This window comes from Xiphias gladius, chromosome 1, assembly GCF_016859285.1.
Source record: "Xiphias gladius isolate SHS-SW01 ecotype Sanya breed wild chromosome 1, ASM1685928v1, whole genome shotgun sequence".
NCBI classification, from domain to species: domain Eukaryota; kingdom Metazoa; phylum Chordata; class Actinopteri; order Istiophoriformes; family Xiphiidae; genus Xiphias; species Xiphias gladius.
In genome coordinates, this window is record NC_053400.1 from 8,823,749 (window position 1) to 8,838,258 (window position 14,510).

General features: G+C 45.7%; 2 protein-coding genes across 4 annotated transcripts; both read left to right on the forward strand.

The window, feature by feature from the left end:
* Window positions 1–3,874: 3,874 nt before the first annotated feature.
* cplx3b (complexin 3b) lies at window positions 3,875–9,625 on the forward strand. Of its 3 annotated transcripts, none has more exons than XR_005707897.1 (4): window positions 3,875–4,032; window positions 6,573–6,660; window positions 6,911–7,986; window positions 9,529–9,625. XR_005707897.1 is itself a non-coding variant. In XM_040132303.1 (3 exons), the coding sequence occupies exons 1-3, from the start codon at window positions 3,875–3,877 to the stop codon at window positions 7,133–7,135; spliced, it is 471 nt and encodes a 156-aa protein (XP_039988237.1). In that variant the 3' UTR covers window positions 7,136–8,771. The 3 variants fall into 3 exon arrangements, 1 of the variants encoding a protein (XP_039988237.1); XR_005707898.1 differs by having other exon boundaries at window positions 6,911–7,778; window positions 9,529–9,569; XM_040132303.1 differs by lacking the exon at window positions 9,529–9,625 and having other exon boundaries at window positions 6,911–8,771.
* A 1,524-nt stretch (window positions 9,626–11,149) lies between these two features.
* Window positions 11,150–14,510, forward strand: LOC120801741 (growth arrest-specific protein 1). The gene has a single exon (XM_040148999.1). It carries the CDS (start codon window positions 11,814–11,816, stop codon window positions 12,564–12,566), a length of 753 nt encoding a protein of 250 aa, XP_040004933.1. The 5' UTR covers window positions 11,150–11,813; the 3' UTR covers window positions 12,567–14,510.

Here is a 14,510-nt window from a genome sequence, read left to right on the forward strand (position 1 = left end):
TGAACTGACAGAGAGTAGGTTAGATCGTATTTTTATTGGAGCATGTGCTAAGCAAAGAAATGCTAAAAAAGAAAATGACATTTCCTTGCAACATCTCTTTCCAGAAACAGTGTCACAATTACTGTGAATAATCCAGAGACTTTGCTGTAAACAGTTATCATCTGAACTACTTTCTGCTGAAGACGTGGTCCCTCTGAAAGTGGTTGGTAGTGTGTTCAGTGGATTATCCAGACAAATAGGTGATTGTGGGAAGAAATGTAGCAGAATCTTTTTAAAATGTACTTTTTCAGAATGTTTTCTTTTTTTTTTTTTTTTTTTTGTAAATTGGGTGAACCAACCCTTTAAGGGCATCATTTAAATGAACCAGCATTCAAACTCAGTCAAATGCAGCCTTTTTTTCCTCTGTATCAGGGCCGTAATGTTCAGCTCATGTGGAAGTGGTTGATGTTAGCTGGGGGGACAGTTGCCATTCCGACACGCGGTGTAGTTCAACACCTCCTAGGCAGCCTGCGGGGCATCAAACCACTGCTGCTGGGGCGACTTGTTTGCCACCATATGGTGCCATTCTGCTGTGACCCCACATGTCTGCTCGAACTCTGGTCTGGACCTGACACAGGTAGAAATAAATCCCAGCAAATCAGTGGTCTCTCCCAATGGCCTCAGAGGCTTTCCTGATACAACAGCTAGTTTTGTCCTCGAGTACAGAGAGCACTTTTCACTTCTAATGGGATTAGCATGATATTTTATCAGCTCAGGAGGGGGGCGCCATGCACACACTGCTTTCCTTAAGACAGGCATCCCGGTGACTTGCTAGTGGCGTCATCTCCGCCTGTGTGAATTTAAAAACTCTGAATGTTGATATTGTTTGCTACAGGGCACATTCGTTTGATGAGTCTAATCCCTTGTCTGAAGAAACAAAGGTGTAACACTCGGCTGCTGAGGATCAGCGAGTGTGAGTGACGGTGTACATAAACCCATCTTTCGCAATCCTACACAGGCTCCTAATCCGAGAAGATCAAGTGTAACCAGGCTGGAAGTGTGACTGGGCGGAAGCCAGCATGATGCTTTCGGTTATGTTGACTCACACCATGATCACTCCTGGCTCACAACAATCACAGTACGTCATGCCTGTGTAACCTTTCGTTGCTTTTTCTTCTTATTCTTATTCAAAGGCCAAATTTACAAGCTCAGTTCAAAGGCTCTCCAAATGTAGAATCTGCATTTTCACGTTTCTCTTTTTTTTTTTAAATTCCTTTTACATCTGATTTGTTTTTGTACATTATTCAATGAGACATTTGCCTTTGTAGCAGAAAAAAAACTATATTTCCAAAGAATAAACACATATTTTTGTGCACTAAGGGAGAGTAACGTGCCTGGTTCGTGTGCAACCATGCATGACTTTTACAGTAAACATCTGTGTGAAGGCTTTGCATGCACATATGCTCCATATATGCTGTACGAAGACCTTAACTGTTAATTTTACAGTATAGTGAGACATCAATCAAAGCTGAGTAGGCAGCAAAATTAACTGAGCACAAGCAGGAGCCAGGGAGCATTAACATGAGTCTATTTTTAAACCAGGTCCTGCGAGTAGCGTTTTTTTTTTTTCTGTATTTGACCATGAAGGTTTCACTTCAATGCCATATGCTCTTACAGTATTTAATAAAAACGAAGAGGATTGCATCCTCTTTTATCTTATAGTTTTGCAAGTGAAGGACTCAAATATATCCTGTAGTGTGGAATAACTTCACTGATATATTCTTTAGAGACAGCAACCACAGAGCAGCAGAAAGTCAGTCCTATTTCTAAGATCGGTTTAGTTAAAATTTGCTTTGTTGAAAAAAAAAATTATTAGTATGCATTTTCACGTGGTTCTTTTTTGGTGAAGTGTAATTTGACAGAACCAACTCATGTGATAGCTTTTTTATTCTATAGCTTTCATTTTTGGCCTCAATTTAATGTGGAAAATTCACTTTTAATCTCTGAACTTCACTTCACAAGTGGCCACTACTCAGCAACTCCTCAGGAAATATGTAAATTTCACCATTAAGCCTGTGTGTGTGTGTGTGTGTGTGTGTGTGTGTGTGTGTGTGTGTGTGTGTGTGTGTGTGTGTGTCTGTGTGAGAGAGAGAGAGATACACATCATCTTGGATTAAATACTCCTGCTGTGTACCTGCTAGAGCACCTTTAGTTAGGGCTCAGTGATAATCCATAAAAAAGTCAGTGAGACCTGGACTGGGAGCAGATCCCATAGATGTGAATATCGAAAGCAAATGGATATAAACTGATCTTGAAACATGCTAGTTAGGCAACTTCTTTCTTTTTATTCAATTTCACAGAGATTACAGTTCTGATCTCATTCACCGTGTTACATTTCAATCTATTTACCGGTGGCAGCTTTGAAGTTGGAAGGAGATTTTAAAGCGAGGCAGGTACAGGCTAACACGGGCTCACTAAGCCTGTGACAAGAAGACACAGAGACGCGTCTCTGTCTCCCCTGATCCACAGGGACTGCCAAAGTAGGCCAGGCTCGGTGTCGGACTGCTGCGAGGATCAGGACACTGAAGTTGTCGACTCGTGATCAAAGTTCCTTTTTCACACTTTGGATGTCAAGAATCTCACAGAGAGACAGAGACAGAGAGAGAGAGAGAGGGAGAGAGGGCGAGATAGATTTAAAATATTCCTCACACACACACATACACACACGTAGGTCATATTTTTAGCAGTCAGGTTTTCCAGCTGAACGCTGCGTCACACGGTGTCACCCAGAAGCAGCCTGCCTTTTAATAAATCATCTTTTCCGGTGATGGAAGTTGGACTATTCATCACCCGCCCAGCCCCACCCCATCAAAGGCACACAAACACAGAAAACCAGAAACATGAGAGGACAGAAAAACCTACAGGAGGCCGAATAAAGACAAGACACCGATGTTATAGACTCACAGACACTTGAGCCACTGCAGGAATATTATGAAGGTGCGACTGGAGACAACCTTTCTAATTTTGGGATGTCAGCCCCAGTCCCTGAATGTTAGGGGCAAGGGATGTTTACAAGGCCACTAAATGCGCATGAAGGACGAGTCTCCGCTTAGATTCCAAGATGCATTGCGGAAATGAGCTGGTTCGTGCACATCAAACAAACTCTCGTAGAGAAGACAGCCACTCATCATTTCTGAGTGGTTAGGCCAATAAACATTACCGGCGCCCTGGGTTAATAGACAGTCATTTGACTAATTTGCAATTAGGAAGCTCTTTGTGTGTTGACAAACTGTGCGGGCTATTAGGCTCCAGAGCGGAGATGACCCTGAGAGAGGACAGCGGCACCAAAACAGCCAGGAGACACTGAGGCTCCTCACGTGTTGTTTGCCCCCCCCCCGGAGTCCCGTCTGACTCCATCCTGAGACGGCGATCAGACGGCGAATCACGGGATCCCGTGCAGCCCACGATGCCGACGCGCGCTGAGCGAGTGCACACCCAGTCCGGCGGTGCCTGGGATTGGGTGGGGGGAGTGGTGGCTGCGGACGGAGTCTCGGGATTGGTAGAGTTCACCGCCAAACTTGTTGACTCATAACTGAGCAGCTCCTCTCCATCCTTCGCGGCGCGGAGCTGTCCAGGGCCAGTGGTGCTGAAACTGCCACTTCCAGACGCGCCGTTGGAGTAATCTCCTCTTTTTTTTTTTTTTTTTTTTTTTCACACCCTCTTTCACTGATCTCGTCGAGCCTCTGAAAGTTATATGCTCCCGAGTGACACTTCCAGGCGTCTGGTTTAAGCGTCACTTGACGGATTTCTATCCGCCGTCGCCGCTCTACCCAGGAGCGCATCAAAGCCTTCGGCTTCTCGGCCGATCAAGCAGAGGACTCTCCGAGGCGCAGCCATGGCTTTCATGGTAAAACACATGGTGGGAGGCCAGCTGAAGAACCTGACAGGCGGACTGACGGAGGAGAAATCCGAGGGGGAGAAGTCAGAGGCCGCCGCGCAGGGGATGACCCAAGAGGAATTTGAACAATACCAGCAACAGTTAGAGGAGGAAAAGTAAGGCAGTGGTTGAAGCTTGTGATTGTGAGGTTGTCATGTAAAAAAATCTGCGACGTGTGTCCGGGAAGCGGTGGGAGCGCGGCATATGGGAACGGTGGGGTTTTTTAGTGGGGAAATAGCTGAGCGCTCCCAGTGCGCCGCGCGCTTTTTTTTTTTTTTTTTTACGCATCAATGCAATAACACGAGCGCTCCACGCACAGCTGCTCCTCTCGCCCAGGGAGCTCTCCGTCCCTTAGCCTCGGCAAATTATGCAGCGCTGCTTTTAATTTGGGAGTCCTGGAATCATTCTTCCACGGAAATGTCTCTAGGGATTCGCGCCTGGGGCGAAAAAAAAACAACGTTCGTGTTGCTGTGCGTGCGCCCGAGTAATGAATCGGACCGTGTGGTAAACAAAGTCTATTTGGATTCTGTCAGAGCGCCAAGCGACCGACAGTGAGTGAGCTCATATGAATTCATTTGGGCTTTACTTTCATCATCCATACATAAGTCACTGCTCGAGATGGTCGCGATTCGTTTACATTCTAACAACATATCGCAGCCCAAAAAAGTGGATACATTTACATTTCGATCGGTATTATGCTTCTAATTTTGTGTTTTAGATGTAATTTTTGTGTATTTTTTTTTTACAGCTGTGATTCCAGCTGTGAGCCTTTTAATTCGCTTCTATCATTTAACCCCCCCCCCCGGTTAAAGTGAATTCTTTAACCGTCAGTTTTTCATAATTTACGCATTCGTTATGGGGTTTATCTCCTGAGCCTGTTGGAGGACGGTCTGAGGCAACAGCAGGGTCACTATTGATTAGGGCGCTGCTTCCACATCCCATATCAGATGTTCACTGCGCTGGTCATGGAATAAGTTACCACAGAAAAAATAATGTGGAATAAAGAATTCACAAAACCGATTTTTAAAGGAAAAAGGATAGGGTCGGATTATAACACAGTACCGCGTGCAGACTATTTAAGAATGAGTGAAGTCCTAACTCTTGCAGTATTAACACTGAGCTCAGCCCACTGAGTTCCACGCAGGAGGCCTGGTGAGATGCTTAATGCTCCGCCGTCGTACTGTGACCTTCAGAGGAAGTGAATTACTGGTCCGAGGCGCTAAAAGTGAGCATAGATCACCGATAAACCCATACTGCTCAGGTTAAAGCAGAATAGGGTTGTGTGTGTGTGTGCGTGCGTGTGTGTGTGTGTGTGTGTGTGTGTGCGTGTGTGTGTGCGTGCGCGGTGGTGGTGTGGGGGGGGGCTCTGCTCCCACTGGCAGGTCACATATAGATATTTTATCCCCCTCAGCACCCGGGCCACAGTGACATCCCTGGTCGTCTGATGCCCCTTGGGAGGGGAAAACACAAAGCTCTGCTCACCGGCTGCGAGTGCGCGCTGCACGGACCTGTGTGCCGTCTGGTGTTCGGCCCGCTCATGTTGATAGAAAGTGAACTCCGGCTCACACGGACAGCACCGTGAATGCCGCCTCTTCAGATAAAAACGACCTCACCCCGACACGCTGTGCAATCCACGCCCATGCGCCCCCCCCCCCCACACACACACACCTTTAGATTATGCCGCCGATTTGATCCGTGTAGGCCTCCAGTGTAACCTCTATGTTGTCAGACATGTAATAGATGACTTGTAATAAAACTGCCATTGCGTCCACGCCGTGTTCGGCCTCGAGGCCAAGGCAGCAAGTTTCGGCTCAGATTTATGTCATGTTGTTGACTCATGGTCTTAGAGGCATTTCAGCGAATTTAGCAGTTTGAGAGGGACAATTAGACCGGAGCCGTAAATATTCCACTGATGTTAAGCGGGGAGAGCCTGGCCAGCAGCCTACTGCCTGCCCTCTGCTGGCGGCATCGCGTACTGTAGGCTGGCTTGCTCACAGGAGTGAGTTCTCAGAGAACAAATGACACACTCATTTTGAAAACATCTCAACACCTCCCTTATAAGCAAAGTCAGACTCGTGGGCTGGACGTATCTTTCACTTCTTAGACTGTTTAGACTAAACTGCCCATTTGGCAAAGAGACTGCACCTCCTGTGCTCTTTTGAGGGTTTTTCCGGGCTTAAAAGATGACAACGCAGTGAAACTCTGACATTTAATATGAGCTCTGCAGAGGGAGATTTGAGTCCAGGATATGTACGGAGTGGGTTGACAGCCGTACGAGTGTTGGCGTGGCAGTGACTGCGCCTGCCGCTTCATCCTGTGCTGGCCCTGTGCTCAGCCGTTAGCGGTTAAGAGAACACATTGTAATGCCAGGTTCCAAAAGGCCTTCAGGGTCCGAATCCAGCAAGAGCCTCATGACCGCTCTCAAAGCAGAGATGCAAATGGACCTGGCAATGAAGAACACCGATTTTCGTCATGTGTGTTGCTTGGAGTTAGCATTGTTACTTCAAAAGCATAGCACAGGAGAAAGTTCCTTACATTTGATTTAAAAAAAAAAAAAAACCCAAAAACATTCGGTTGGAAGCTGAGATGATCTAAATGTGTATGACACCTTGAACATTGTGCTAAAAAAACGACATTTTTTTTTCCTTTCTTGCAGACGAGAACGAGAAGCCCATTTTGCCCAGAAGAAGGCTGAAAGAGCCACGGTTAGGAGTCATTTCCGGGACAAGTATCGATTACCAAAGGTAAACTAATGCAGGTCTGACTTGGTAAAGAAGAGTAAAGACAATGCATCCGTGGATTGAAAAAACAGAACCACTGCATTTTTTAAAGGCTATTCACGCAGTCTACTACTCTACACTGTGTTGTGGGATTTGAACCAATTGTGGTCAATTTGTTGTCTTTCTATTCCCCTGTCCTGTTGGCTGAGTCAATATGGACATTCACATATACACGTGTCTATTGTGCGTCTACCAACTTGTGTGTCCACCTCAGAACGAGACGGACGAGACCCAGATCCAGCAGGCGGGGGACGACGTGGTGTTGCCCACAGAGCTGGCCAAGATGATCGCTGAGGACAACCAGGAGGAAGCACACAAGCAGTCGGTGCTGGGCCAGCTGTCCAACATCCAGAACGTGGACATGGACCAGCTGAAAGACAAAGCCCAAGCCACACTGGAAGACCTCAAAAAGCAGACGGAGAATTGCAGTCTCATGTGATTGGGCCAACTCTGAGTCCCATAAGATTAGTTTTACTTGTACAAATATTTTTCAGAGGCAGGGCTGCTCTAGAGATAGAAATATTCTTGTTGTGTCAGTGGAAGGCCAGTTGGCAGAGCCACATAATAACAGTTTTTCTAGCAGTGCGAAGTGAGACAGACGCCCTGCGGAAAGGAAAGTAATAGACGAGGAAGCTGATATTTTGAAATCTGGGGCTCATATTACTAACTGGGAAGAAAAGCATTCTAGCCATGGTGCCATCTAGATGAGCTAGTTTGGTGGGTTTTCCTGTCGACCTTCGAGCATCCTGTAAGTCATGAGTGTCACGCTTATTCTTACTGGAATGAGCTAACTTGCGCGCTGAAAGACTGTGGTTCTTTGGCTCCTCCCACTGATTTAACCAATGGGATTATTTCTGCATTTAGAACAACGCCTCCTCTGAGGGAACTTTGTCCAGTGTATCAAATCCTTTCGTTCCCCAGCCTCCCTCTCTCTCTGTACCTCACGTGACCAGTCGTAACACAATATGATCCTGCAGCAGAGGTCTCAGGTATGTGTGCAGGTTTTTATTGCTTCCAAACGCACAGCTGCTAATCTCCCCTGACGAACACGTGCATTTCTCAACAAGAGAGGACACTCCTCGGTAAGATCAGCTGCTTGGTTGGAACAAAAACGGCTGACACTGGCTCGTGTGAGGCGGTCGTGTGCTTGTTATGCTTAAATTAGGAAATTCGGTTATAAATAAACTGAAGGAGCCATTTGCGGGGCTGTTTATATTTCGCATACAAAAGCACAAAAATCTTGAAGTGGGCAAAATCCATTTAGAGCAACAAATGAGGCTCATCTTTGTTGTAAGTAGCTTACTAATGTTGGCACCCCAGTGCCCTGATGAAAGCTCCCTGTGAGCTGCATTAATCTTAGTGTTAATCTTTTCCGAAACATATCATTGTGAAGGCTTTTTTAGCTTTTTCCGTACTTCAGTGTGCCTTGGATGTCCGTGCAAGGTTGTCTTCTTTAGAGCTGCGAGATCTGTAAGCTACTTTTTACAAAAACCGGCCGTCTTGTTCGCTCCTGCGGAGAATTTCTGTTTTTTCAGCTTAATTAAAAGCAACAAACAATTTTGCAGGCCGGCGCATATGACGTCTCGAGGGCAGGATAGATTTGCTGCATTTTGTAAGCTGTAAGTAAATACAGTAAAGCGTGTACAATAACTGTGCTCCCAAATTTAACCTAGCATCAATTTCAACTACATAGGGAGTAAATCTGTTTTTGTGCTGCATCCAGTTGTGAAAGACGAAAGATGCTCAGATGAGAGAAATGTAAATGCTTTGGAAGTTGAATCCCAAAGCCTTTGGTGAAAGCACTCAAACCAACATAGAGGAAATGGCATACATTTGTCATTAAACTCCAACTAAATCCAACTACGCAGTCCACGTACAAACATTTATGTTGTATACGATGTAAAGATATCTCCTGTTTGTCTATAATGTCAACAGCGGGTCTTCGTTGACTCCGGTTTCATCAGCTCGCTGGGTCTCATAGTGTTATTGACCGTCACATGACCTTGGATCTGTCCTCCATCTCACTCACCCCCTCAGTGGTGCTGTTTTGTGCTGGTGGATTTTGTGTTGTGGAGATGATGTGATATGTCGAGTGGTGTCTATGTTATTAAAAAAAAAAAAAAAAAAAAAAGGCTGGCCCTGTGGCTGAGAGTGCCGGTCGTAGTGTTACACGGCACACAGTCACCGCGGGCCTACTGCCGTATTCTGTCTCTCTGCTGTTGTGAAGGCCTGGGCAAGAGGGGATGTTGTTGATGTTGTGTTACAGTCGTACACACTACATTTTGCCAGTGTTTGTTTTCATGTAGCAGTGGTGCCGAGGGTGACGTCAGCTTTGATCTCACATCTCTCCCCACTTTGATTCGTGTTCGACTGCCAAAAAAACGATTATAAAGTTTTAATTTCACGTGTTGATTATTTACCTATTTTATTTTAGAGGAAAAGTGGGCAAACAGATACTACCTGTTTTCTCTCAAATCACTGGTAATTTCCTGGTTGTAGGTGCCACACTACTGCTGGACGAAAAACTGGGGCAACGTTTAGACATTTTCAGTACAGTGGTTATTGTCATGTGATAGATGAACAGTATATTCGTAACATTTCAATAATATGAAGCAGAGGAAAAGTTGCAATAAGTTCTTTTATAATAAAGGTATCTGTCATGTTTGATGATGAGACAATATTAATAGGTGGAGCAGAAGCCATAAAGCAAAGTGTTTGCTTTGTATGAGTGTTTATGACTTGAAATAATAATTCCGTAACGCAGTAATAATGATGATATACAAATGTAATTTTTGTGCTGTCATCCTGTGCATTTGTTTTTTTTTTTTTCAGGGGGTGGCTGCCATGACTCGCAGTTTGCTTCTCGTTCTCTGGCTGGTTCTTGGTTTCACGATACCTTTATCATTCTGTCTCCAAAAGTATTTCAGTGATTTTTCAGTTTCAACTGCAATAAACTGATTTTTAGCATAATGTACTTCCTTTCTGTTTTGTGTGATTTTTTTTTTTCCACACAGAGCAGCAGCCTCATATTGTATTTAGTCATTTATCAGTATTCGGCAGAAGCTTGAACACCACCAGGTGGAGACAAAAATGCAGTCGGGACTACAGACTTAACCAAGAGGGAGGCTGCAGATAGAAGCTGATTGACTGTGATTGGCAGGTCAGAGATTGGAGGCTGTTGTCAATTAGTATTTGTAGAGGATGCAGACGACGGAACTTTTCATATGGGGGAAACATCCTCATTCTGTGGCAACAGTGTAGAGCCAGAGTAAGTCAAGTAATCCATATGTACCAGTGTGTGCCAGAGGCCCACATGAAGAGAAATATTTATGCGTGTTTGTATGTTTACATGTATGTAAGTGAAAATATAGAATATGGATAAAATAATACAGTAATACAACTATATGTTTCTGTTACTTCGTCCACCTACTGCACATACAGTACAAATGACCTAAATATAAATATATGTATGCATGTAGTTCTCACGCTAACACTATCAAGACTATGTATTTTTAAGACACATAAAAACTTAGTTTTATACAAGCAGCTATCTTCCATATTGTAGTGTTACACCAGGTTGGGCATCTGTCCATCCATGTGGTGTAAAACTGGCACAGCCTGTGTTTGTGTGTTTGCGTGTGTGTGTGTGTGTGTGTGTGTGTGTTGGGGGGCGCGGGGGGGCTAAAAAAAAAATCAAGTTAGTTAACATTTCAATGGCAGGAAAGCCTGAGCTATTGGTAGTTTTCAAGTGTGGTGTGAAAGGGATAGCTGTAAAATATATTGATGCCGAACCCGCTCTCTATTGATAGGCCGCAGTGCGTGAACAATCTTCAGCCTGCAAAGACACCGGGCCACTGCGGGGACAATCTGACACAATTGGGGTGAAACGGGCCAGAAAATACTATTCTCTCCCATTCTCTTCCATCAATCGGGGCTTAAAAACTCTGCAGAATGAGAGGCAGGAGAGGGAGAGGGGGAAAGAGCGACAATTAGCGAGAACCTTTAAGAGAAAACCCTCAACGACGAGGCAGTTATCACAGTCCCCCCCCCCCCCCGCTCAGTTTGTGGCTAAAAAGAAACAGATTTGTTTTTCCGCGCTGAAAATTGGAGCAGTGAAGTTGCAGATGTGAGCCTTTTGCAAAGGAATGCGTTTAGGAAGCCCCCCCCCCCCTTACTTGTGTTTTGCTACAAGAGAAGAGGGGACCACACAGATCCTGGGTTTCATGCAAGGAAAATTATAAACATTTTCATCCAGCCTGTCTAGTCATATACTGAGAGGATTTGTGCGCGGAGCCGTGCTGCTGTGGGCCCGGAGATGGGTCCCACGGCTGACTCCTCAATGACGACCAATCCGTGGCCAGGATTGTAAATGAGGGAGCGAGAGAGAGAGAGGGGGAGGGAGAGGGGGGAAGGAAAACTTTTCTTTCTTTTTTTCGACAGGAGGAGGGGTGTCGTGGGGAAATGCTCGGCGGACCGTGAAGCGTAACAGCAAGAAGGGGGACAAAGACGCACATAGCGGGACAAAATGCGACAGATAGAAACCTCTTCCAAGTAGGGGGGGGGGGGAAATAAAAACAAGACGGAAAACATCGGAATGCGTGGATGGATGTTAAAAGTGGTAGAGCTGGAGGATTCGGAACGAACAATGGCAAGAAAGATGAGTTCAAGTGGCTTGGCTGCCCGTTAACTTTGGATGGCCCCGCGGTGCGTTGCAGCGCCCACCTCGTATCGGCACCGGTGGCACGGGGGCAGACGCCGACTGCGGTTCGGAGCCCCGTTTCGCACTTTTGAAGCGACATGCTTCCCGGAATGACGCTCTCTGCGCTTTTCCCCTCTTTTTTATTTGCAGCCACGCGTGGTGATTTCCCCGTGTCAGGTCCGGACCGAGAAGGAGGCGAACTCCACTAACGTGCGAGTTCGTGGATGATTTTCTAAAGGATCAAATGTGTTTGTTTTTTTTTCCCCGACCGTGCTGGTAGCAAACTGTTTGGTTACGAAACCCCATGTATGGATTACTTATGTGAACTCCAGTCTGTGAGATTCAGTGTGTAATTTGTCCTTATCCTAATGTGCTGGTGGAGAAAGTGCACGTCGCCGATCTAGAACTCCATCCAAGCATGAAATGCTGGTGCAGCGCCCTGGCACTTCTCCCATGGGTGCTGGTGGCCATAGATGCCCAGCTAATCTGCTGGCAGGCGCTCCTTCGGTGCCACGACGAACCCGAATGTGACCTTGCTTACAGTCAGTACTTAGCGGCTTGTGAAGGGAACATCAGAGGGACGAGGAGGCAGTGTCCGAGCCACTGCATCAACGCGCTGATAAGGCTGAATCACACCCGCAGCGGGCCCGACCTGGAGACCTGCGACTGCGCCCAGGACCTGGAGTGCCTCAGCGCCAAACGAGCCATAGAGCCGTGCCTCCCCCGCAGATACCCGAGCGATGCCGGGGGGATAGGGTGCATGGAGGCCCGGCAGCGCTGCGAGGAGGACAGCAACTGCCACACCTCCCTCACGGCCTATTTGTCATACTGCGGGCAGCTGTTCAACGGCAGGAAGTGCTCGTCCAAATGTAAAGCCACCATTCAGCAGATGCTGTTCATCCCAAATGGCATGCTGCTGAACCGCTGCGTCTGCGATGGGGTGGAGAGGCCGTTCTGCGAGGTGGTCAAGGAGAACATGAGCAAACTCTGCTCCATAGGAGACCACAACGTTATCTCGGACCAGCCTGATGTGGACGACATGTATGAGGATGAGGACTATGACCCTAAAAATGACAGAGAGGAGGTGTATACTGAACACTCCTCTGCTTCCCAGAGGTTATCCAGCTGTACGACGCTCCTGTTTCTTCCTCTAGCGCGGATATTATACTGAGATGATGGGTACTTGAAACATTTGTTGGCTTTATCGATGACAGTGTGACGCTTGGGGGAGAGTGGCTGATCAGGAGTGTATGGTCACTCCCCGGATTCGACAGGGACTCAGTGACTTGCTCAGAGCACAGCGTTGTCCTTGCTGGATAAGGAAAGTTATTTTTTTATATTTTTTTTCACCCACAGGACTCCCTGCCATGCCATCAATTGCATGGAGACAGAGAGCACAGTAGTGATTTGTGTAGGCTTTCCACAACCATACAATTTGCATAGTAATTCCTCTCCGTGCACATCTCACTCAGGAAAACTGCTCTTTTGATTTGTGATTCAAATCCTCCCATAGATGGCCTTGCAGTACTCTGAGTGAACTTTTCGCTGAGGAGAGGAAAGCCTGTTGTCAAAAATACTTTCAGGTGGTGATGGGAGGAAATAAACCAAAACCAAACTTTTTTTTGCAGGGCATTGCCATTTTGTGTGCCTGTAAAAAGCTCCTGTTTGTTTGGTTTGGTTTCAATGCTACTTGGAGTGTGGCTTTATTAAGACCTTAGACAAACATTGGACCCATACAGTCTCTGTTTGCTCTGCTCTCCATTTCAGGGGCCACTGCATTGTTGCAGCAACCACACTTCAAATATTTGTGGGAACAGTCAGAGGACAGGCAGGGGTGTGGGATCAAGTACTTAAATTAACTGAAGCGCCTCTCTAGCACTCTGTCTGGGGCCCCTCCCCCATTTGAGATTGTTTTATTGAACTTTTCCTGTGACCCCCCCTCCACCCCAACACCCCTCCTTCATCCACTCTACTGCCTGCCCCCTTTCACGCCTTTAAAAGACCCCTGTCTTTACTACTGCTTTCACACTGAATCAACAACCCAGGAAAACCTGTCTGCCGCTGGTGTGACTTAAGTTTGTCCACAGCACTGCTCATGACAGGAGGTCCACCTGGTCTGACACCGCTTGGTTTTGTTATGCATGGGAGAATGCAATTCTACACAGTGTGATTTGAGCGTAAGCTGTTGCAATGAGTGTTCATAAGCTCACTGAACAATTAAAGTTAATTTTATGGGTATTAAGGATTATGATTAAGGACACTAAGTCATGCTCTACCTTATTGAATCTCCAGCACTGCCGGAACAACACAATAATCAGTGAACATAGCAGTGTCACGACAGTGTGTGAACAGCGACAACAACATATTCACTCATGAGAAGCAGTCTGATATGAATGGTCAAGCACAGGTTGAATGTATGTTAATTATTTTTTCAAACAGTGTTTGTTAAAAGAGTTGAGAGCTTGAATGTTTTAACATGCAGGATTTTCACTAAGTGCTTTCTAAATAACTTGCACGGGCACAGATAAAGGTCACAAATTCCTTGCAAGGTTATTCCCCTCACAACATAAGTACTTTGAAGACTTTCATTTTGTGTGTATTTGTGTTGTTGCACACATTTACATAAGGAGAAGCTCTGTATTGCTACTGGGATCAAAAACAGGGCTCATGTTATCTGCCTGAAGGTCCAAAACAATAGTCCAGGGATTCAAACCAGCAGCCTTTCAGTCTTACATCTTTCTTCTACTGTTCCATGTTAAGTTGCTTAGCAAAACAGGAAAGTAAAATCAGTGTTTCTATTAGTATTGGTCAATTGAAAATTAAGGTGCCCATTTGTGTCTCTGCCACTTGAAATAGTGTCAAAACTAATCTTTTTTTTGGTATGAAGTCTTGAACAATGTTGGCAAGTGTTAAATTATGAAGCTAGAATATGAAGAATGTGTATATATTTTACAATTATATGCAGTAAAATAAGCCAGTGTGTGGCCACTGGCACGTACAGCAAATGCATTTAATACATAACACAAAAATGTAGCACAGATGTCCAAAAAGCCTGACATGATTTAGATTTTCCAATTTTTCATCTCATCTTGCAGACACATAGCAATAAACACCT

Bases quoted from the DNA above. Each gene is read 5' to 3' on its own strand.
- cplx3b (XM_040132303.1), top strand. From the start codon at position 3,875: ATGGCTTTCATGGTAAAACACATGGTGGGAGGCCAGCTGAAGAACCTG. The intron at 4,033-6,572 runs GTAAGGCAGTGG...CCTTTCTTGCAG, and splicing joins CAACAGTTAGAGGAGGAAAA to ACGAGAACGAGAAGCCCATT. The intron at 6,661-6,910 runs GTAAACTAATGC...TGTCCACCTCAG, and splicing joins ACAAGTATCGATTACCAAAG to AACGAGACGGACGAGACCCA.
- LOC120801741 (XM_040148999.1), top strand. From the start codon at position 11,814: ATGAAATGCTGGTGCAGCGCCCTGGCACTTCTCCCATGGGTGCTGGTG.